The 25677-nt window shown below is 35.9% G+C and overlaps 2 protein-coding genes across 2 annotated transcripts in view; both read left to right on the forward strand.

Moving 5' to 3' along the window:
- The window catches only part of LOC137407910 (NACHT and WD repeat domain-containing protein 2-like), a 47430-nt gene extending 24333 nt beyond the window's left edge, over positions 1 to 23097 (forward strand). The window contains exons 23-34 of the mRNA XM_068094293.1: positions 178 to 355; positions 1301 to 1451; positions 3785 to 3917; positions 9727 to 9827; positions 10278 to 10416; positions 14456 to 14617; positions 15269 to 15437; positions 16620 to 16818; positions 16990 to 17145; positions 18084 to 18284; positions 20454 to 20601; positions 22835 to 23097. Coding sequence (XP_067950394.1) covers positions 178 to 355; positions 1301 to 1451; positions 3785 to 3917; positions 9727 to 9827; positions 10278 to 10416; positions 14456 to 14617; positions 15269 to 15437; positions 16620 to 16818; positions 16990 to 17145; positions 18084 to 18284; positions 20454 to 20601; positions 22835 to 23097 — 2000 coding nt within the window. The remainder of the gene's footprint in view (positions 1 to 177; positions 356 to 1300; positions 1452 to 3784; positions 3918 to 9726; positions 9828 to 10277; positions 10417 to 14455; positions 14618 to 15268; positions 15438 to 16619; positions 16819 to 16989; positions 17146 to 18083; positions 18285 to 20453; positions 20602 to 22834) is intronic.
- Positions 1 to 25677, forward strand: part of LOC137408418 (uncharacterized) — a 309349-nt gene that overhangs the window by 24041 nt on the left and 259631 nt on the right. The gene's annotated exons all lie outside the window — the stretch shown is intronic.

Consider the following 25677-nt stretch of genomic DNA (forward strand, 5'->3'; position numbering starts at 1 on the left):
GACAACTTAGCTGACTGCGTGACACCGTAGTTGACAGTGTCACACTCTTGCTGACAGCTCTCAATGGTGGTATGACACTAGTAGTGTACTATCTGCTTGCCACTTTAGCTCACATTATCAATTCTAGCGACAATGTAACACATGATCACATTTTCATTCTCTCGTCTTTATTGACAGTGTCACAGTTCGACGTTGGTGAGATAATAGACTGTCGTCAGATTGCCGGTTACGAGGAGATGGTGATACAGGCTTTGCAAGTTGATAATGTTCATGACGTGACAGCCATATTTGTGCATGGTAATGCTCATGATGGGCTACTCGTGTTTGATATCGCAAGTCAGACGCTGCTATACAAGTGAGTTATGGAAATCCGATTTTTACTTCTTTGTCATTTGCTTTGAATAAGATATGCAGACGACATGTGCACTGCCGAGGATGTGTGTACTGCCGAAAATATGTGTACTGCTGAAGATAGGCGCACTGCCAAAGATATACCCACTGCTGAAGATATGTGTACTGCAGAAGGTATGTGTACTGCAGAAGGTATGTGTACTGCAGAAGGTATGTGTACTGCAGAAGGTATGTGTACTGCAGAAGATATGCGTACTGACAGAAGCACTGCTGAAGATATGCCACTGCCAAAGATATGTGTACTGCAGAAGATATGTGTACTGCAGAAGATATGTGTACTGCAGAAGACATGTGTACTGCAGAAGATATGTGTATTGCAGAAGATATGTGTACTGCAGAAGATATGTGTACTGCAGAAGATATGTGTACTGCAGAAGATATGTGTACTGCAGAAGATAATTATGTGTACTGCAGAAGATATGTGTACTGCCAGAGGCACTGCTGAAGATATGCCACTGCCAAATATATGTGTACTGGGGAAGACATACGCTCTGCAGGTGACATGTGTACTGCCGAAGACGTGCTCTGCAAAATTTATGCATGCAGCAGAGGCTAGGAAAAGCTAGTATTGGAAAACCTATGTCTGGTGCAGAAGACATGCACTGTGGAAGATATTCGTAGGCCTCATTTTGAGATCTAATTGTATGTCACTAGTATGCATTGCAACCTCCCTTCTTGCTTAATGTATTCATTGCCTGAAAGATATATCTGATTTAAATATTGACATCTCATTCGAGCTGTGTTGGTAGTTTTGCTCACCAAGTCCAAATTTGTTTATGTTAATGTCTCTATCAATTCTGGCTGGCTTAAGCCAAAGGTTCTGGAACATCTCACCTTAGCAACCATTTTGAAAAGTTTGCCTTGTTCTATGTCATGCCATTTGTTTCAGATTCCAGAATGAAAAAGAAATTCTGCTCATGACTTGGCTTCATGGGTGTTTGCACGTCGTACAGCCGAAGAAGCACACAATTGTGGAAGTGACTCAAAAGAAGGATTCTGGAAAGGACAAGCAGAAAGTCCCTGTAGAGGATAAGTTCACGGTAAATATTATAATTAGATGGCCTGTAAAACAATTATAGTTTCTCATCTTTAAAACATTTAAGTTAGAAAGTTTCTGTGAAATATGCTGAACAATTACAACTTCAACTTTCCCAGCAAAGGCTAAAAAGCTTTCCAAAAAAAACACATACAGCGCACTTCTCTAGAAAAGCATTACATAATTTTCAACCGGTTTTTTACTGCTGAGCTAGCCAACAGGAGTGCTCTAAGGAGTTTGGACTGTTTCGACCAATTTTGACGATCTTTACTCATCAACTTATACTCAATAAGATCAGCGTGTCAGCAAAATAGCAAAGATTTTGTTATGCAGCACCAAGCTGCAGTATTGGCACACCAACCTTCCTTTGTCACCAGCCTTCACCACTGCACTGATTACACACCCACAGCAGACTACTGTCACCCATCAAATGGCATTCCGTACTGCCAACCTCTGCGCAAGCCAATCACCTCCCTCCTTGCATTGCGATGGTCTCATATGCCCCAACCACAACACGATGAAGGTTTCTTGTCAGCAAAGGCACCACAACTCAATAGCTTAGCTCACTCATTCTGCTCTCCTCACTGAAGCTACTAACCACAACAACCAATTCACCCCTGTTCATATAGAGAGAACTGTTAGCTAGTCTCCTGGCTTTCTATGAAAGCCAGCTTTTGCAGTACTAGCTAATCAGGGCAAGACAGAGACAAACAAGACTTACTAATAAGAAAAATTTGTGCTGCGTTGAGGTTGCTCTATCAGAACTGATTGATATATTGTGAGCTGTTTGTTGCCTTCTGTTTCGTGTAGCAAGTTATCTTGACGCGGTTAGTTTTGGTGCCTGGTGAGTTGCCTGACACAATTTGAACTGAAACATTCAATTTTTTAAACTTCATTTTGATGAAGCAGCTAAATTATAAAGTGCTCTCTGATAGCATCTATGCTTTCCTTAGAATTAAAACAACAAATAACAAAAAAAGAAAGCAAAAATCTTTGAAATAGTTTAAAAATAAAAATTTTAAAGCTGATGGTATTCTGAAAATAAAAGTGAAAGTGATCATTACAAACGAAATTTGATTGATAATTAAATTTTTATAATTGAAAATAAAATGTAAAAATATCTAAAATAGAAATAAAAACATAAATAGATATGTTTATTTACTGTCGATGTCATGCATGCTAGATTAGTTCTGTGTATATGTTTGGGTCATCAAGTTAAAGTAAAATGAAAATAAAAACTATTATTGTAATAAGATTATTGTTTCATTTCATTTTTTTATTATAGTTTTGTTGATGACATAGCCTTTTACTTATTTAATGTAATACATTTGTGGTAAAGCTGGAGTATTTTCAAATCCAATTGTTTCTGAGCTTTGCAGTTATGTAATTAAATGAAAAACAGTATAATGTAAGAATATTTGTTCCAACAAACAACTATAGTTTTTTCATATATGTCTACTTCGTATGTCTACCTCGTATGTTTACCTCGTATGTCTACCTCGTATGTCTACCTCGTATGTTTACCTCGTATGTCTACCTCGTATGTTTACCTCGCATGTCTACCTCGCATGTCTACCTCGTATGTCTACCTCGTATGTCTACCTCGTATGTTTACCTCGTATGTATACCTCGCATGTCTACCTCGTATGTCTACCTCGTATGTCTACCTCGTATGTCTACCTCGTATGTCTACCTCGTATGTCTACCTCGTATGTCTACCTCATGTCAAAATTGTATATCCACCTGAGAAGCTAAGGACAGATTTGGCTGTAGTAGCTCAGAACCTAAACCGAAGTTATCATACTTGTTTTTACTTATCAAATAGAATTCGTAGCTCTCCATCACATCTACATAAAAGAACTACTATTAATATACTTCAATTTTAAAAGTTCACTCCAGAAAAGGTTATTGGGTCATTCAGTTCCATTTCTTAAAATTTCTGGAAAAGGTTAAGATCATCCTTTTTTACCAATGGTTGATTGTTACTACATCAACCTACTGCTATCTTTGTAGTACTTTTTTTAAAGAGAGTTCAACTGTTTCTCAACAAAGTATATCTTCAGTTTTTTGAGGTAATTCAACACGATTATTCACTTGTTGCTCACATGTTCCAGGTGAATAGCTTTATTTTCACGTGTTTTATTTTCAAATGGTCAAACGTTTCATTTTCGTATTGTCGATGGTTCTATTTGTCTTTTTACAGTCTCTCCTTGAAGTCGTTTATCACTTCATATTTCCTTTTCATATTTTGGATAATAATTTTTATATGGCTTCATACTGGTTAGATCTTTTGGTTTTAATTTTTTTAAGCATTTAATATTTGATATCTGCTGACAGCTACTGCATGTTCAGTTTCAGACAGTTGCGGAAAGTCGTTTGGCACTGCCTGGTGACTCCATCGTAACTGCCAAATCTCCGATTGAAGATGGTAAGATGGCATTCGCAACTGAGGATGGACACTTATATTTTGGTAGGTCGCATAGAATCAAATAGATTTTGTGCTTGTTGTTTGTAGTCAAGGGACAGTGGAGTCATGACTCTCTGGAACATTTTTACCAAAACTATGCTAGTTATCAGTGCATCAAGTGTACTATATATTAGTGTCTGTCAGTACATCAAGTATACTATATATTAGTATCTGTCAGTACATCAAGTATATTATATATTAGTATCTGTCAGTACATCAAGTATATTATATATTACTGTCTGTCAGTACATCAAGTATATTATATATTAGTGTCTATCAGTACATGAAGTATATTATATATCAGTGTCTGTCAGTACATCGAGTGTACTATATATTAGTGTCTGTCAGTACATCAAGCGTACTATGTATTAGTATCTGTCAGTACACCAAGTATACTATATATTAGTATCTGTCAGTACACCAAGTATACCAGATATTAGTATCTGTCAGTACACCAAGTATACTATATATTAGTATCTGTCAGTACATCAAGCATACTATATATTAGTTTCTGTCAGTACATCAAGCATACTATATATTAGTGTCTGTCAGTACATCAAGTATACTTGAAATAGTATTCACGTAAAATGAAAAAGGGTATATTTTCTTTCTAAATACAGTCAAACATGGATAACTCGTCCACGGATAGCCCGAACACATGGTTAATTCGAACATTTCCTTTGGTCCGTTCCCACGTAATGATAAATTGCTATAGATAACTCGAACTCAACACTGTTAATTCGAACTGTTTTTTTTGCCCAACAGCTACCGAAACAGTTGTTTTCGCTTTAGAAAATCACTTTATTCAAAGCCATAGAGGTAAACTTCATCTTTTCGTAATTCATAAGCGTCGTTATTACCACCATCGGCAAAATATTTTTGTCAACGACTTTTCTAAAAGTTTGGTGAAATTTGATTTATACTGCGATACGATGAATAGCACGGGCTAGCCGGGTCACGCGCGCAAGAATTTTTGCCACGCACATACAAAACAAAAATCGCATGTTGTTTTGTATGTGCGTGGCGAAAATCCTTGAGTGCGTGACTCGGCTAGCCCGTGATGAATAGTTTTCCGACGTTGATTCCGTGTTGAATCAACGTCGGAATGTTGAATGTTTAAAACGTCTTAAAAAATGTTGTAATTAAACGTATACGTTGTCTGAGCTACAAAAAACTATTCATCGTTTGACCTAAACACAGAATACGTGTGTACATTCAATAAGTATCTATTAAAAAAGCGTGAGTGATATAGAATGTACCGTAAAACCTCGTAAAACTTCTAATTGAACTGCCTCGGAGTGTTGCTCTTAACGAATTCCAGGTAAAGTAAGGTAATCTGCATAAACTTCTAGAAAAAACGGCAAAATTGATCGTGGGTAAAACCCCAAAAGAAAAAAATGTCTTTTCTTCTGAGCATTTCAACAACGATCAAGTTTTGCCAATGTCAATCTGAAAAACGTCCTGGCAATAACATCACCTCAAACAACAAACCAATCTCAAGTGATAGAAAAATCTCTATACTTTTTCATGAAAACGTTTTAAACTTTACATTCGAAGCATTTAATTTGAAACAAGCCATTTGTGCTTTTGATTTATATTATAGTTTGTATATGTACATGTATCTACTAATAAATAAGTAAATATATGGACTTGTGACAGTGCTCTGATAACTTGAACGCTCTGATAATTCGAACACTTTTGCTCGGTCCCTTGAAGTTCGAGTTATCCATGTTTGACTGTATATCGAATTAATAACTAGAAGTTCCCCTGTCATACAGCCCACGACCAAAGTGATATCGGAAAAAAGAAAAAAGAATTCTTTAGTAGATGTTGTAGGCTTCGCCTACAACATCTACTAAAGAATTCTCTGAATCAGATGAGTTGTTGTTATTATTTTGAGTAGTGTGTTGTTAAACATTAGCATTTGATGTTGATGGTTGCTGTGAAGACCTTCTATTTCTCCTCCGTAATAATTGGGAGACACATGGATGGCCACTGCGACGGCGTAGTGTTCTGGGAGGTTGTATGTCCATGGTAGTTGTCAAGTTGTTTTGAAATGAAATTCAAAAGGTCAATTATGCAAAACAAGAGGTTGTATAAAAATCAGACCTAATCTACTACTATCTCAAACTTATGTTTTACAACAATAAAATAAATATTAATTAAAGTTGTAGACCTAACCTACTGTACGTAATTTAACTAACAACGGCAATAATGAAATGTGTTTATTATATCTCTGAAATGCAGTATTAAAAGTAAAATGGCAAGCTGCCATGTAATATGCACAGTTTGAAAGTTGTGTTGGAAAGTTGAAAGTTGGCAAGTGTTGAATATAGAATGGTTTTGACAGCGATATGTAACAGAAGCAAGCATTAGCCTTAACGCGCCTGGAAGTTTTCTGCAAACTGGAGTAAAATAAAGAAGTATTCTTGTCACAAAGGGGCATTGTAGTTCGGCCCTAGCTTGTAGAAAAGATGTATAGAAATCTGGCTAATGTTCTAGATAATTTAATGAAACCTTCGATAATTGGACAAAAACATTGGCTGATAAACTGTGTACCACATTTTCGTACCTGTAAATCGGTCTACGCCTCAAACGGTCTCATTAATTAAAGAAACCTTCGGCAATTAGACAATGCAATCGTTATATACTTCGATGTTGTAAATTCTAATGATTATTCTTATAATTAAAGATTATAATAATTTTTTTATAAAATCAAATAATTAATTCGAATAATAAAATTGGCAAAAAAGAAACAGTCACTTTTCAGTACTTCTAAGTTAATTACAGAAACCTTCGGCAATTGAACAATTCCATAGACTGGTGAAATGTGCACATTTTTCTTGTGAAATTTGGATGACTTAATAGTTATACTATCTGTCGCATGGCCTTATTGGCGTTTTGTTGGCCAGTCTTAATTTTGATTAAAAAAGGCTTCTCAAGTTTCTATTTCGATTTTAGGCCCTATTAGTCTGTCTATTTATGTATCATCCCATCAGATGGGTTAGTTTTAGGATTTCGCGGTAACCTTTCAAAGACTTGGTAACATATTTAAACAGGTTTATATGTTTTTTGTATCATTATTATACTTGAACGACTCTACACAAAATGGTTGAATTTGTTGAAGAGATTTCGGTACAAGGGTTTGGTCACGGCAGTTAACAGATAATTTTTCGGGAGTTGTGTGCACATATGCATTTATCATAAATCTCCCAAACAATCGCTTTGCTCGTGTTTGGTCGTGGGATAACAATTCCTGCAGAGAAGTGTGTGTATAAAAAGGTTACTGTTCCACCAGAAGCATCCACCAAAACTTTGAATATGATGATACTCGTACCTCTTGATATTGTTGCAAATGTAAAAATGAGATATCGCCTTGTCTTTGTCCAACTGAACAGAGAGATAATGTCAAGGCTTTTCTCACGGAGGCAATATAATTGTCCGCGTGAGAAGAATTGATCTTGACCTCAGATATAGGTGTTGAACCTTACGAAAAATATTTCTTATCAGGGGCATGGCAACGCATGGTCACATTGGTAAAGTAATCAGCGTGCGCTATAGCTATAGCCGGAATGACACACAGATCCACATACTTTGAGAAATATATATATATATATATATATATATATATATATATATATATATATATATATATATATATATATATATATATATGATAGATAAGTGCTCAGGCCTACTGCTAACAGCACTCTACGCTCTAAAAAGTGCGGAGTGTTATAATTAACTAGAGTGTTGGAATAGGTTAATGTTACTTATCTTTCTTCCAGATTGATGTTTTAATCTGGGGTCATGACAGGTCTGTTTCGTGCTGGTACACTCTTCGGGTGACAGGTGACTTGTGTTAGGTGGATGGCGGAATTGCCTCTCCCGGGGTTGTTGGTGGTGTTCGTAGCTCCAAATATATATAGATACAAACACCACCAACAACACCAGGAGAGGCAATCCCATTAGCCATTTAACACAAGTCACCTGAAGAGTGTACCAGCACGAAACAGACCTGTCGTGACCTCAGAGTAAAACATCAATCTGGAAGAAAAATAAGTAACATTAACCTATTCCAACACTATAGTTATATATATATATATATAGATAGAAAAAAATTGTTTCCTCACCCCGGTTAATCCGTATGGGTGGTAGTTTCTGCTCTAACTCGGGTCTCCTACCAGAGACCTGGGAGTTTGAGCACTCGCCTCAAGATCTTAGCTGTTCCCAATAGCGCACTTTTCTGCAACTCACCTGAGTTGATTGCTGTTGGTATTTGGGCAAGCCACATTTCATGTGCCGGTGTTATTGCGTCCAGTGCCCCAATAACTACTGGGATTACAGTTGTTCTTACATCCCAGCATTTTTCAATCTCTTCTCCAAGAGGGAGATATTTCTCCACCTTTTCTTTTTCTTTGCTGGCTATATTGTAGATACATTATAGTCATTGGGTACTGCTATATCTATTATAGTAGCTCTCTTGTTCTCCTTGTCCACCACCACTATATCTGGTTGGTTTGCCAGGACATGCTTGTCAGTCTGGGTGTAGAAGTCTCAGAGGATCTTAGCGCGGTCATTTTCATTGACCTTACCAGGAGCTTCCCACCAGTGTTGTGGTTTATTAAGGCCATACTCGTCACATAGACGTCTATACACAACACCTGCGACATGATTATGCCGCTCAGTGTATGCGTTTCCTGCTAGCCGCTTGCATCCACTGATGATGTCTTGGATGGTCTCGGGTGCATCTTTGCACCTGAAACCATCTTTGCATCTATATATATATATGCAAAGATGCATCTATATATATATATATATATATATATATACAGTCAAACATGGATAACTCGAACTTCACGGGACCGAGCAAAAGTGTTCGAATTATCAGAGCGTTCAAGTTATCAGAGCACTGTCACAAGTCCATGTATTTACTTATTTATTAGTAGATACATGTACATATACAAACCATAATATAAATCAAAAGCACAAATGGCTTGTTTCAAATTAAATGCTTCTAATGTAAAATTTAAAAAGTTTTTATCAAAAAGTTTAGAGATTTTTTTATCACTTGAGATTTGTTTGTTGTTTGAGGTGACGTTATTGCCAGGACGTTTTTTAGATTGACATTGGCAAAACTTGATCGTTGTTGAAATGCTCAAAAGAAAAGACATCTTTTTCTTTTGAGCGTTTTACTCATGATCAATTTTGCCGATTTTTCTTGAAGTTTATGCAAAGATTACCTCACTTTACCTTGCTTCCGAAGGGCGATCGCTACTATAATATCGCTAATATAAGCGGATGTTTGGTATAAATCAAATTTCACCAAACCTTTAGAAAAGTCGTTGACAGAAATATTTTGCCGATGGTAATAACGACGCTTATGAATTACGAAAAGTTGAAGTTTACCTCTATGGCTTGGAATAAAGTGATTTTCTAAAGCGATAACAACCGTTTTGGTAGCCGTCGGGCAAAAAACAGTTCGAATTAACAGTGTTGAGTTCGAGTTATCTATAGCAATTTATCATTACATGGGAACGGACCAAAGAAACCGTTCGAATTAACCATGTGTTCGAGCTATCCGTGGGCGAGTTACCCATGTTTCACTGTATATATATATGTACATTGATATATGTGTATATAGACATATATGTACATTGTATATATACTATGTATATATAAATATATATAGATACCGGTGTATTTATATAGGTATATATTTATATATACCAATATATATCCGAAGTTATATTACATAACAAAGTATTACATCAGGTGGATCTAAATAACTGTTATGCTATTTTGCTGATAGGCAGTGCGGAGATGCATGGCAGCTGGTCACGGATTCTTCTCGATTCTCCGGCGAAGAATATTTCTTTTGGTCAAGTTCCTCCAGGTAGTTCAAGCGCTTTGGTAAGATGTACACATGTTTATTAATTTCCACTTTATACATTTTACAGATGTGCATTGTAACCTTCAGTATTATTTGCACACATATATATGCACATACCTTTAGTTATACAACTACATATTTATGTACATACCTACCTTGAATTTTTCTGGTAATTATACATGTGTATGCGCACCTTCTTTGTGTGTTACTGGCCTACATAGGTGAATACACTTACCTTCTGTATTACTTGTACACAAGCACATATTTTTTGTGTTGCCTGTACATGTCTATGTGCACATACCTTTAGTGTCGGGTGCACATGTATGTACGCACAAACTTTTGGTGTTTCTGGTACACGAGTATGTACACACCTACCTTTAGGGTTCATGTTAAGTGCATATATACACACGCGCGCGCACACACACACCAAGTTGCTCTGTTTGTTACTCATGGAACATATTTGTCTACAGATTACAGCATGTACTAAGAAGTATTGCTATATAATCGTCGCTGTTGAGAAAGAAAATGAGGAGGTCAATGAAGAGTCTGATACATTTGGCATTCATCTTATAGTTTCTGCCAAAATGGAGATCTCTCTCACAACTCTCCGTAGGTAGTTTTTGAAGTTGTTGTAGTTTCATACTTTCCTTTATAGAATTAACTAGAATATTCATCCATGTGATCATGCTATTTTATATTTTGCATATGATCTCATCCTTATATTAAATGTACCCTATCTGATAGAGTAAGCAGTCTCTATTAAAGAAAACATTTTTCGCTTTTTCCTAACACTATACTGTTTATATGTATAAGCAGCTGCGCAGAATGTGCGCCGAGCTCGTGTGGTTAATATGATATACCACACCATCTCAGTGGCATGTGGTGGTATGTGTATGCGTGTGTTGGTGTGTGTATGCGCTAGTGTGTGTGTGTGCGCGCTAGTGTGTGTGCGATGGTGTGTACACGATAGTATGTGGTGTGTGTGCGTGCGTGCGTGTGTGTGTGCGGTGTGTGTGTGTGCGGCGTGCGTGCGTGTGTGCGGTGTGTGTGCGGTGTGTGTGCGGTGTGTGTGTGTGCGGTGTGTGTGCGGTGTGTGTTATTGTGCGGTGTGCGTGTGTGTGTGCGGTGTGCGTGTGTGTGTGTGCGGTGTGTATGTGCGTAGTGTGTGTGTACGGTGTGTATGCATGTGTGCGGTGTGTGTGCCCGGTGTGTTTGGTGCGTTTGCGGTGTGTGTGTCGTGCATGTGGTGCGTGCGATGTTTGCAATACGTGTCTTAAGTGTGATGTGTGTGCAGTGTGTGTGGTTTGTGGGTGGTGTGTTTGTGTGACATGTATGTGTGGTTTGTGTGTCTGGCGTTTGTTGTGTATTGTGTGTGTGTGCAATGTGTGCATGCGGTAGTGCAATGTGTGCATGTGCGGTGTGCATGGGATTGTGCGTGATGTGCATGTGCAACGGTGTTGCGGTGATGTGCGGTGTGTGCCTGCGGTAGTATTTAGTGTGCTTGTGCGGTTGTGTCTGTGCGCATGTATGGTGGTGTGTGCGCGTGTGTCCGGTGTAATGTGTAGGGTGTATGGTATGTGTCATTGGTTTTTTCTTTTGTGTGTGTGTGCAGTGCATGTGTTTGTGTGTGGTGTGTGTTGCGCGTGGTATGTGTCTGTGGTGTGTTTGCACATACTGCAGGTGGTGTGTGTGTGGTTGGTACATGCAGGGTGTGTGTGCATGTGGTGCATGTGTTTTGGGTGCGTTTGTGGATGCGCTGAGTGTGTGGGTGTGTGGGGTGTGCAGATGCGTCTACATTTTAATTGCAGTTGATTCATAACTTTTTTTGCAAAGGCGTATTCCCCATCACATTTCTACTAGATTAAACCATTTTTGTTTCGACTGGGTTAAAGGAGATTTTTTCAGCTATAACAAATTGTTATTTTTTTCATCATCATTTTCCATTAACATTATTGCACATTATATTTCTTATATGGTATTATTATGTTATTATATTATATTCTTATATGGTATTTTCAGTGCCTGCGCCATAGAACTATACATTGTATATACTCGATTTTGACAAAGATATGCTCTGCTATGATCCAACAGGCTTGCGGAGAGTTTTCTTATACAGCGGGCCCTCGAGTTACAACGTCCCTGATATACAATTTTTTTTGCCTTATCGATTTTTTTCGTCCTCGCCTTTCAACATTTTTTTCGCCATATGATGTCAACAAATACTTTTCTCGCAGTTAAAATTTAGTAGTTTGGAGTGCTGAATTCATCAAAATAACAAAGATGCTGATATAACTTTTCGTGAAATCCTTTTCACGACGTCTGACAGAGATATGATGCTCACTCTCTCTCTCAGTTCAGCGTTATTCGTTTCAAGTTATAGTTAAAACAAAGCCGGAAATGATAAGTGATAAAACTTTGGACGATGACTAAGTTGAAGTTTAGCTTAGTAAAATTAAGATTAAAGCTCTAAGTATGTGTTTAGTAAGCTAAATCCATTTAAGTTATATCGAACATTTATGTTATATATCTGTCTCAAGAGTAAGAACTCCCTATGGTACGTACTGCACAAAGTACATTGTAATTCTACATTTTATTGCAGATCATCACCACTAAATACACTAAAGTTGCTGTAGGTAACTATAGTTACTAAGGTTAACACACTATTTTGTTATTCATTTTCAATATGTACAGGAGGCATATAAAATTTAGATGGCTATTACCAATGGGTGTTTGTATAAGATAATTACTATTGGTTTCTTTACCACTCTCTATGACATTTTTGCTATACTATGCCAACACTGGAACGGATTAAAATTGTATGGTGAGGGTTCACTGTACATGTGTGCAGTCTCACGTTTATGAAGTCATAGACTTGTAACCTTTTTTATCTTATCTATACAGTATGTGTCATAGACCTCTAAGCTTTTATATCTCATCTATACAGTGTGTGTCATAGACCTTTATTCTTTCTTACCTTGTAAGTACTGTCTGTATCAGTTTCTGGTTGTTATTCATGGCATGAGTAGTCAGCCCACATTTTAGTTGTGACACAGAAAAGTCAATTACTTATCAAAAAGTTAATAAGTCCTGTCCTCCGCCTTGACTTTGTCAGTTGAATCTCCTATATTAGGTTTTAGATTTGGAGTTGTGTTCACTTTGTTTTAGACTTTCCATATGTTACAATGAGACATGTATACATAAGATAGTGCGTAGAAGACTATATTAACATTTTTGTTATTTTTTTGTTACAATACGCTGGCAATAGTAATGGTAAATAGTAAAATATATATCATGACTTACTGTTTCTTTCCCGAATATTTTATGTTTGAATTTATGAATTACAATGTTGAGGTTTTGGAGATTTCCGATGTTAGTACCTTTTGCTATATTTACTAACCCTATAAGAGTTATTTCAACAGTTATGTTTTTAAACTACAATTTTAAAAGTGTATAGGCAGCAGAAAATACATTACAATTAGGTGTGTAAAAATATATGGTTACTACTCTGCTAGGAAACACATTCCAATTAGGTTTTTGATTGGAATATGTTTATGATTACATTACAAGAAGAGTATATAGAGACAACTCTGGTTGTCAACATATTATAATTAGGTTTGTGAGAATATATAGACATAACTTTGCTAGTAAACACAACACAGCTGGGTATATGAGAGTATACAGACATAACTCTGCTAGTAAACACAACACAGATGGGTGTGTGATAGTATACAGACATAACTCTGCTAGTAAACACAACACAGCTGGGTATATCAGAGTATACAGACATAACTCTGCTAGTAAACACAACACAGCTGGGTATATGAGAGTATACAGACATAACTCTGCTAGTAAACACAACACAGATGGGTGTGTGATAGTATACAGACATAACTCTGCTAGTAAACACAACACAGCTGGGTATATGAGAGTATACAGACATAACTCTGCTAGTAAACACAACACAGCTGGGTATATGAGAGTATACAGACATAACTTTGCTAGTAAACACAACACAGCTGGGTATATGAGAGTATACAGACATAACTCTGCTAGTAAACACAACACAGCTGGGTATATGAGAGTATACAGACATAACTTTGCTAGTAAACACAACACAGCTGGGTATATGAGAGTATACAGACATAACTCTGCTAGTAAACACAACACAGCTGGGTATATGAGAGTATACAGACATAACTTTGCTAGTAAACACAACACAGCTGGGTATATGAGAGTATACAGACATAACTCTGTTAGTAAACACAACACAGTTGGGTATATGAGAGTATACAGACATAACTCTGCTAGTAAAGACAACACAGCTGGGTATGTGAGAGTATACAGACATAACTCTGCTAGTAAAGACAACACAGTTGGGTATATGAGAGTATACAGACATAACTCTGCTAGTAAACACAACACAGCTGGGTATATGAGAGTATACAGACATAGCTCTGCTAGTATATACAACACAGCTAGGTATGTGAGAGTATAAAGACATAACTCTGCTAGTAAAGACAACACAGTTGGGTATATGAGAGTATACAGACATAACTCTGCTGGTAAACACAAGTTGCTGTAGTTTAAACAGTTGTAAGGTTGCTATTTTTCATATATTACTATGTCGATTTTTTATGCGTTTTTTCAGGTATAGTGAGTGAATCGTTTGCTGCTGGATACCATCTTGGCCAGCTGTATGTTTTCAAGTTGAATATGGAGAAGTTTGGCCATTTGATTGAGATTGGACAAGTTCGCAAATTTGATGCACATTCACGTCCAATCACTGGGATTATAGTCAACAAAGACGTCCGTAAGAATAGATGAAATATATACAAATTTTAGTGTTTGTCTTTTGTGTTTTTGTGCCCAGTTGTATCGACAAAGTTTTTGGAATTAAAATCTGCTGCGCACTAGATTTGAACTTGGAACCTCCAGTTCCGCAGACAGGCATTTATTCAGTAAACTACCCTGTCTAACTGGCTATACTATGGATTAAATTGTGTACATACTCATTACACATGCCAATCTTTCATAGCGTTTTGCTACACACTTCAGCAAGCATTATGCCAGAATTGTTGGTCAGAAGAAAAATATTTAAACTCTCATTGCCAGCAAGACTATGGCAATCGGTAAAGAGCTGTAGTATGCACTCCAGCTGGTACTGCATGAATTACACAGAGATAAATACAGTACAAAGAAGTAAACAAACACTTTCATCTAAATTTTAGAATCGTAAATGTTGTGTATGTTGATTAAAAATGAATTTTTTGTACAAAAACTTTTTTATTATCTCCGCAACATCTGGCATTCACATAGTAAATTAATACAAACAAGCATAATTCATTTTACCACTAAATGTTTGTATGTGAGCATTGAAATTTCTTCTTCAGCTGTCAGCTGTTAGCTGTTCAAAGTCATCTTCAATAAATGACTTCACGATTTTTGTCATGACTGCTTGTAGCTGCTATGGTTCTGACCGCGGCCGAAGATGGAAGCGTGAGAGTCTTTCACACCGGAATGCCTGTTCATCCGCTCTTGCTAGAAGCGAACACATTTGATAGAATGATTCATCCAATCGACAGCATTTCTTCTGCCAGCAAACACACCGCTTCTCTTTCTACTGATTCCGAGTAGGTCCAATATTATAATATATTATCATAATAATAACATAGTACTATAGACTAGTACCCAGGCAGTCCCGTGTGCCATGAGAGGTCTTCTCAAGTAGTATGTATATATGTACAATTACTATTGTCAATAGTAGGGTAACCGAGTAGTGCAGATGGTTGCGTGCCTGGCTGGGATGCGGAGTCACTTGGTCTGATTCCTCTGTGGTGCATTTTTTTTCTTAGCACTTTTAGTGTTGCGTTTGAAATACAGACGGACACCGCGCTAATATTATAGTAAAGACTAGTACACCAGCTCCGGCACACTGTGAGAGATTGTCATGTGTAATAAGTATGCGCACAATTATTCTCAAATGTGATGAGGTGATCAAGTGGTGCCGTGGTAGTGTGCTTGACTTTGGAAGTGAATATATGGGTTTGATTCCTGTGAGGTGTAACCATTGTTTCCTAATGCTTTTAGCATTGCTTCGTACAGACGGACACATCTCCTATCATGGCATTAATTATAATTATAATATTTTATTCTAATTAATTTTATGGTTTGGTACATGTTATCACGTGGTTTTTTTAATTTTAAACAGCAGCGATTTATTTTTAACAACAGGCTTGTTGTATTTTTTATATTGTGGTGGAAACCAGCCGGGCAGGGAGATTTTTGTTCCCAAACAGGTTTACCTATAGCAATAAAATCTTGGCTCCTGATTGGTTCACAGGTACACGCGTAATGAATATTCATGTTATGAGCTCTGAAGGTAGTATTGCTCGGGCGCGTGGAGTTCTATTATGTTGTGTGTGTACTGTACATATAGGTACTGTACAGCGCGCGAAGCATAGCTGCCCTGGCTATCGGTTTAATCTTTACTTGTATTGTTGTTGAGCAATGACGGCTACTACTATAAGTTCAACTCAGTACAATTTGTCTAAAGAAGTGAATATCGACGTCGACTATACTTAGCTCAGCTAACCTGACCACATTAAGATTTACTCATTGGAGCCGAGTCATTTATGCAAGAACAACCGAGTGTAAAGGAGGCGGAGCCAGCTGAGAAATTTGACAAATATTCAATTTATCAAATTGAATTGAATCGGCATGCTGTTTCACTCACATGCCATTTGATTTTTCTAGTAAATCATCACTTTACTTACTTGATGTACATCTTTACTCACTTCATTTGGTATATTTAGCACTGTCTCCATCTGGGACACAAGCTCAGGAAAGATAACATCGAGTCTCAAACACACACTGCAGGCTGATGAGTGTCTCAAGGATGTGGTATGCTTCGATGACTATGTTGTCACGGTAACCAGCCAAGGCACTCTCAGCTTCCGGTCTATTCAAGATGACTTGATCGAAGAAATAGTGATTGGAGGTTTTCATAAGCTGGTGAGTGTGTACTAGTTGGAGATGGGTTCTGTGAATTCTTAATGATAGAACTAAATAAATCCGGTAGTAGACTTTTTTATCAAACCACTGACGAAATATGTTGTGACAGCTAGTTCTTTACATATTATAATAATGCAATTAATGAAATTCTCTGTTTGTTTTGTTGCGTAGAGCGGAGGATGCAAACCAAATGAAGTGCTTGTCAAGTGTGAGACAAGTTGGCACAAGTTTGATGCAGCGACAGGAAATATGACAGCAGAGTGTGTGTATGATGATAGGGTCATTCTAAAGCACCACTATGTAAATGGACAGTTATCCCTTCTACAGGTGAGTAGTTCTAGCTAATAACTTCTACTTGCCTGTATATAGCGACAGTTACTAGTCTGTTTATAGTGATAGTTACTAGTCTGTTTATAGTGATAGTTACTAGTCTGTTTATAGGGATAGTTACTAGTCTGTTTATAGTGATAGTTACTAGTATGTTTATAGTGACAGTTACTAGTATGTTTATAGTGATAGTTACTAGTCTGTTTATAGTGATAGTTACTAGTATGTTTATAGTGATAGTTACTAGTCTGTTTATAGTGAAAGTTACTAGTCTGTTTATAGTGATAGTCACTAGTCTGTTTATAGTGACAGTTACTAGCCTGTTTATAGTGATAGTTACTAGTATGTTTATAGTGCCAGTTACTAGTCTGTTTATAGTGACAGTTACTGGTCTGTTTATAGTGACAGTTACTAGTATGTTTATAGTGACAGTTACAAGTCTGTTTATAGTGATAGTCACTAGTCTGTTTATAGTCACAGTTACTAGTCTGTTTATAGTGATAGTCACTAGTCTGTTTATAGTGGCAGTTACTAGCCTGTTTAAAGTGATAGTTACTAGCCTGTTTATAGTGATAGTTACTAGTATGTTTATAGTGCCAGTTACTAGTCTGTTTATAGTGGCAGTTACTAGTCTGTTTATAGTGACAGTTACTAGTATGTTTATAGTGATAGTTACTAGTCTGTTTATAGTGACAGTTACTAGTCTGTTTATAGTGACAGTTACTAGTATGTTTATAGTGATAGTTACTAGTATGTTTATAGTGATAGTTAATAGTCTGTTTATAGTGACGGTTACTAGTCTTGTTTATAGTCACAGTTACTAGTCTTGTTTAAAGTCACAGTGACTAATCTGTTTAAAGTCACAGTTACTAGTCTGTTTAAAGTCACAGTTACTAGTCTGTTTGCAATGACATCTATTTATCTACCGGGATCTGTAGAGGCTAAATGAAGAAGAAGAATTGCTGATAGAGATAATTGACAAGGAAGGAAATACAGAGGTGAACTTGTCAAAAGAAACAGACCTTTCAGTTGACAAACTGCAAGATTTTTTCTGCTGTCAACACTTTCTTGTGCTCCTCTACCCAAGGGAGTACATCTTCTTCAACTGGTACACTAAGGATGTTGTTAAGACAGAAAAGGTATTATTCATAAATATTCGTCCCTGTGTCACGTAATTAGACATCTTGTTGTTTATATAGGCTATAATTTATTCTTCATAGTGACACTCACGGTGACATGTACGGTGACACTCACGTTGACACTCACGGTGACACTCACGTTGACACTCACAGTGACACTCACGGTGACACTCACGGTGACACTCACAGTGACACTCACGGTGACACTCACGTTGACACTCACAGTGACACTCACGGTGACACTCACTGTGACACTCACGGTGACACTCACTGTGACACTCACTGTGACACTCGCAGTGAAACATCATTGTTGAGAAGATGAGTTGAAATGCATTAATGCCTAATGCATTAATCTATCTTCTTCTATATATGTATTTCTCAAAGTTGGTCTTATGTGTATTCAAATATTCGTGTAGTCGGCGGCGTGATTGTCCAGCTATAGCTATTATTTTAGTACTGCATCCACACGTTACGATGCCCCTTTTAAGCAGTATTTTGAGACCTAAGTATATGCAACCTGGTGCTTCTTCATAATTTTGTGTTAGGGCAAATTTGTTTTGCCCCACAATATCAACAATATATTTGATCTCAAACTTAAACTTAATTTGGTGATCGGTGTACTGATTATATATATTATTAAAAGATACACATTGCTGAACTGGCCATGGCGCGTTGTCCGTTTTCCAGTATATCCGGTATCTGTTATAAAAATGATTTGAAAACGCATAATTGTTAAAATTTCTGTGTAAAGTTTAAGGTTTGCTAAAATACATACTAAAACTTCTTTCAAGTATGTGTTTAGTAAACTAAATTCATTTAAGTTAGATTGATCATTTATGTTACGCATCTGTCTCGCAGGTAAGAATTGTCTACGTAGTACATTGTAATGTTATATCTTGCAGATCATAACCACAAAATGCACTAAAGTCATTGTAGGTACCTATAGTTACTAAGGTTAACATAGTATTTTGATACTATTTTAATGATGATGATTTTTACCAGGAGGTGGTTGCATTAAATAAAAACTGGGTTTTTACACCACTTTATATATGTCTATAGCCTATGATTTTGTCGCATGACAACAGTGGCATGCAAAAACTGGCATGCAATTTTTGCATGCTAACATTGAAATTAACTGAAATCATATAATTGTATACTAAATAACTTTTGATTGTAATTGTAGCGAAATAAGACTATATTTATCCATTACTTGCTAATGATTTTACATTTAAACACATTTACATTTTTATTTTTCCTTCTAATTTATTTCCACGAAACACTTTTTTCAAATTACGAAATTTTAAACTCCCAGTTGTTTGAAAACCTTTACAGTTGTTTTATTTATTTTTAATTTAGTTGTCTTGCACAAAACCTTTTCCTCATGATATGAAGTTTGTAAGTTACAGTTGTTTGGCAAAGTTTAAAAACCTTTACAGCTGTTTTATTTTCTCTCTTAATTTATTTCAACTACACAAAACACCTCTTTCATGATATGTAGTTTGAAAGGTAGAGTGGCAAATGTTGTTATATGTTAAATACAAATCAATTTTCTGTTCAAAGATTTTTCTATTACCCTGGCAACGCCGGGTAACACTACTAGGGTTTTATAAAATTTATAAAACCTAGAGTGTTTTACCTTGTCTAAACTGTTTATTGAAGTTGTTTAATGAACTAAACTTATTGTAGAATATTTCCAGTCATGACCCTGTTTTACATAAAGTGAACATTTCTTGTTGTACTTATCTCTCTGGTAAATCATACATCACTCTCATCACACTAATCCTGATCTGAAGCTTATCATCAAATTATCTATTACTCTCACTATTATCTGGGTACAGTAGTGGAAACTAGCAGAGCTGCCTGCCTCTTTACTAGCCAAATGGTGAAAGTATTTGATATATAGTACAGTTCTTCGCATAGAGAACTTATTGTACTTCATCTCAGTTACTTATCTGGCTAGTTTCATTTCTCTCTGTTGCTGTATCAACTGTAGGGATCAACTATTTCAGCCATCATGTCTTTATTCTCCTAGTTATAATATACTTGTGTTATCAATATGTCATCTTTTCCAATTTTTTCACATAAGGTTTTGTTAAAACTCACATCACCCAACATAACATGGAGTATAATAAGTTAACATGAAATTAACATCATGATATGTTATTTCAGTTAAACAAGCCAACACTCATATCGTCTGCCTCCAACACAATCGCTCTGAGAAACAACCAAAATGTACAGATATACAGGATTGATAAGGGTGTTGACTCCTTTAAGCAACCACTCAAGCTTCAGCAAAAAAGTGATCAGGTTTTCCTTAGTAAGTTCTCCTAAATCTACCTCACGAAGTTTTCATATTTGCTATGCTCGGTGTCACATGCATGGTGACAGCAGCACTGGCTTCTTTGAGAGGTAGTAGCAGGTTGATAAATACTTGTGGATCCTACATTACTTGTGAGACCCAGACTAAATTGACAGGTGTCAAAAGTAATCACCTTTAGCATTAGCACTCTTGTTGTCATAACAGCTAGTTGGCACTTCAATGCCAAGTATGCATTCTGTCTTTTGTTGAATCCTGCAGTATGAACGAAGATTTCAAAATACCCTCCCAACCATAATGCGTTGAAGGTTGTTCGAAACGTTTGATACGTGTTTCTATACAGTTGATTCTTGGGTTACGGCATCTCCGTCTCCCAGTTTTTTGTATTTTGATGTGGAACACAAAGTTTCTACTGGTCCCTCGTTATGGCATTTTCTCTACCATTCGACATCGACATGTTTTTCCAAAATTCAAATTTGCACAGCAAGGTCGGTTAAAAGTTACAGTGAACGTGAGCTGAAAACTGCCAAACTGAAAACAGATAATAAAAAAATTAAAACAACAAAACTCCAGTAATTTTAGTAAAATGTTAAAACTAAAATTTAAGTGAGTTTTATTCAGCTAAATTTATTTCACCTGAATTCAAAGTTTCTCTTATGTAGCGTCACATACGGTTTAGTGTGCTGAACACATTGCCCTCAAGTTTGTCTCACACCACCGTTAGCCTATATCTGTCTCAAAGGCAAAAACTTTATAGTACATAGTCATGTTACATTTTATTGCAAATCATAACCACTAAATAGGTAACTACAGTTAAAGTTACTATACTCTTTTGTTTCTGATTGTAATATGTACAATATGTATATATAATTTGGATGTTATTACCGGCGTGATGTTTTTACCGGTTTTTGACGTTTTTCCCTTACAATCTCAACATCAGAACAAATTTGTGTCATATGGCAGGTGTTCGTCCACTGTGCTTATAAAACGTGCATGTCTATCATGTTAGCACACCTCTCTAGCAGCATTTGGGCGATTGAAAACCAATAAACATAAGAGGCCTACTACGTTCTCATCACATGAAACTTGAGAAACAACATTTTTTAAACATTCCAAAACCTTATCAGATAAGTTTCATCTAGTTGGAGACGTACGTTTTTCCTCCTTTAAAGTTCTGTGGTTTTGTGGCTTGATAATCTTGTTGACCAGCCTTTTATAACTAAGAAAAGGATGTCTTGTTTCATATCCTATGGTTCAGACGAAAACAATTTTTACAGAGTTAAAAAAAACAAGTTGAATGTTATATTTCTGCATGGAATGAGTTCAATCGCTATAGAGTTCAATTGCTATATAAATTGTGTAGAGGAAGTTTGCATGATACATCTATGTTGCTATACCTTGGTGTAGAGGAAGTTTGCATGTTACATCTATGTTGCTATACCTTGGTGTAGAGGAAGTTTGCATGTTACATCTCTGTTCAGAGGGAAGTGGAATGTTATTATGTATTTGTGTGGAGTGAACTGGTATGTTGTATCTTTGTATGGAATGAATTTGTATGTAATATATTTGTATATAGTAAGTTTGTAAATTGTATCTTTATATAGAGAGAGTTTGTATGTTATATCTTTATATAAAGAGAGTTTGGATATTATATCTTTATGTAGAGGGAGTTTGTATGTTATATCTTTATATCGAGAAAGTTTGTATGTTATATATTTATATAGAGAGAGTTTGTATGTTATATAGAGGGAATTTGCATGCTGTATCTTTATATAGAGAGACTTGTTATGCTATATTTTGATATAGAGAGAGTTTGTATGTTGTATCTTTATATAGAGAGAGAGTTTGTATGCTGTATATTTATATACAGAAAGAGTTTGTGCATTGTATCTTCATATATAAGGAGTTCTTTGTAAATCTTTGTATATAGTGCGTATACTAGGAAACAACTACGAAGCGAGCGTCATATCTCTATTCAACTCTTGTCAAATGACTGTGTCATTTCCTGTATGTATAGCATGTCAGCAATGCATCTAGTGTTCAAATAGACTTTCCAAGGCAAAAGTACACTAGAAATCCAGAACTTATCGAAACGGAAGTGCAGTTGTCAGTTTCTCACATGATTGATTTGCCAATTAAGCAGAAAGAATGAGTACACCATTGCGTATGTCATTGAAGCTGTTCATTGTAATTTATGGCATCATTGCTAGAAAGTGAAGCTGTCTTGTTGCAGCGCCAGATGGAGATCATTTGGTGGTCATGGAGCAGAAGAAGATGATGTTTATGTACAGGGTGGAAAATTTAAGTGAGCCCATTGGCCAGTACTCTCTTTATGGAGAGGCAGAGAAAGTGGCATTCACCCATGACTCAACCTACATAGTCTTAGGCATTGCTGACAGGAGGCTGTTCTTCCTCTTGCTTTGTGACGTACAAAAAGAAGGACATTATGAAAGGGTCAAGGTCAGAGAGAATGCCTGGGTTTTGCATGTTTTCTAGGATATTTTTTAAATAATAAATTGGAGAATAAATATGACTAATTTTGTTTTTGTCAAGATAAATACTAGACAAGCTGTATTCGCATATGAAGGTGATGTGTTACACAGATGGAGAGGATGGTTGGATCACTAAGAGAAAAGTATGAGATTGTTTTTCATTAAATTTTTGTGTTGAATCAAAAGCAAGCATATGTTAGTCGTAAGACTTAAACCTAAATATGGGATTGTTAATACAAGAGTTGTCTACTTTCAATATGTAAACAGCACAAATATGTAAGGATAACTCTTACCTATACCAACACAACAAAATCAATAAAATTAGATGTGGTTTGACAAGCATATAAAATTTAACAACAACATTAAGAGCTAAACAAGAGTTAGCAGGAACCCACCAACTAACTATGCTAAAATTTTATTAGTCACAGTGTGAGGCGTCCGTAACTACATGTATATACTTCTCCAACAAAGAACTGTATTCTTTTGTGACAAGGAGTTATATTCTCCTGTATAAGTAGTTGCATTCTTCAGGGACAAACAATAGTCAGCTTCTAATCTCTGATAGGAAATCCATCATAGTTTCATTTTTTCTTTTCCATTTTCATTTTTTATATTATGGTTAAATCATATTTCCACCAATCATTCTGTAAGCATAAAATTGTTTACTTATTTGTTTGTAAAATTCCCAATTTATTTAAAATTGTATCCTCCTTTTTTTATAGGACAGTTACGAGTTTTCACGTCACTTTAACTTACGTGATATGAACAAATTGCATACATCAATATGGTATATCATTGCTAGCTGCTTTAAAAATCTTCCACCACAAATATTCGATCACTAAGCAGAAAAAGTTATTTTAAATGGTATACGGTAAACCAATTATTTGATTTTAGCGGCGAACTGCTCCCCCTTTTTTCTCTATTTGTTTTATTATTGTTGAACGGCATAATTTAAAACACATTTCTATTTAAAATGAAATTATTGCCAATAAAGTAATATATATACATGTATATTTTTCAAAGTTTGTCGTTAGTCTGTCATTGGGTATATCCAGCTATGCATGTAGCTATTAAAATTTTAGAATTAAATTTTCGCATTTTGCCGGATTTGATCTCACTAAGATTGTAACCGCAGGTGTGCTATCCAATTCTCTAACCACCAGACTACGAAAGCTTGTGCGATTAATAGCTCTTATTATACAGCGTATACACCCTTTTCCGTTTTGGCACCCAAAATGACATTAATTGTAACTCTATGAACTTTTGTAACTCTATGAAACATGATGTGTTTTCGTGAACTTCTATTTCCGGATTATCATAAGGTTTGATTGCTAAATCTGTGGTCAAGGCCAGTTTGTTTCACCCAGACAATTGTATTATCTTGAGTAGGAAGAGTCGCTACATTCTCTCTCCGTTCAGTCGGACAAAGACAGTACGATATCTCATTTTTACATTTGTACCAGTATCGAGAAGTGCCAGTACCATCGTATAAGTTTTGATGGGTAGCTTCTGCTGGAACAGTAAACTTTTTTATACACACACACTTCTATGCAAGGTTTTTTATTATTAATTCAACATATTCAGGATTTTTATTTCGTTTTCTCAGTTTGTATTTATTGTACCGTTATCTGATCATATTTTATTGTAATCATAGCAAAACAGACTTAATTCAACTTTTACTTGCTAATTATTTCACATTTCCATCTAAACCCTTTTATAGTTGTTTTATTATTTTCTAATTTATCTGACCTGCACAAAACATTCTTTTTATGATATGAAGTTTGAAGGTTACAGTTGTTTGACAAAGTTTGAAAACCTTTACAGTTGCTTTTGTTTTCTCTAAACTGCACAAAATACTTTTCTCATGATATGATGTTTGAAAGTTAGAATGGTAACTGTTGTTATATGTTAAATAAAAATAACACTTGTACACACATATAGACAAACTTTGAAATTTTTATATGTGAATATGTGTGTATATATATATATATATATATATATATACAGTAGATGCAGTATGAACAGTCTCTTGCATGAAAGTGCTCAATATTAAAATAGAGCGATGTAAAATTGGGTAAAAATGAAAGTTAAAGTTAAGTTTAAAACAACTTTATTACTAATAGTTTCATATTGCCATGCAATAATCATCAGATAAAATTGTTAGCACTGAAAACGACTTATATATAGATGGAAATAAAAGCGTAGGTCTTAAAATACCTAAATACACCACTAATACGTAGGATTAAAATTAGCAAGCAACACGATTTAAAGCCTCAACAAAGCAGAAGTTTAAAAGTTAAGTTTTAAAATTGCTTAAAAGGAATTTGCCAGCATGTCTACATGTTGAAACTAGTTCGCAGCGTTTGTTTAAGGTAGCAATGTTAGGATTGTATATAATATAAAATTTCTCATACAGACATAGGTTGCATCTGCCTGTGGTCTTGTTGTATGATGTAGCTCTTTTGACTATGCTCCACTTGATGTTATATTCTATGCCTTGGTCTTTTAAGGTCCATATGTGCTTACTGAGCTCGGTGCTTGATCTTTTCTCTACATTTCTAAAGGTTGTCATATGATTGTAATA

Source organism: Watersipora subatra, chromosome 11, assembly GCF_963576615.1.
Source record: "Watersipora subatra chromosome 11, tzWatSuba1.1, whole genome shotgun sequence".
Classification (NCBI taxonomy): domain Eukaryota; kingdom Metazoa; phylum Bryozoa; class Gymnolaemata; order Cheilostomatida; family Watersiporidae; genus Watersipora; species Watersipora subatra.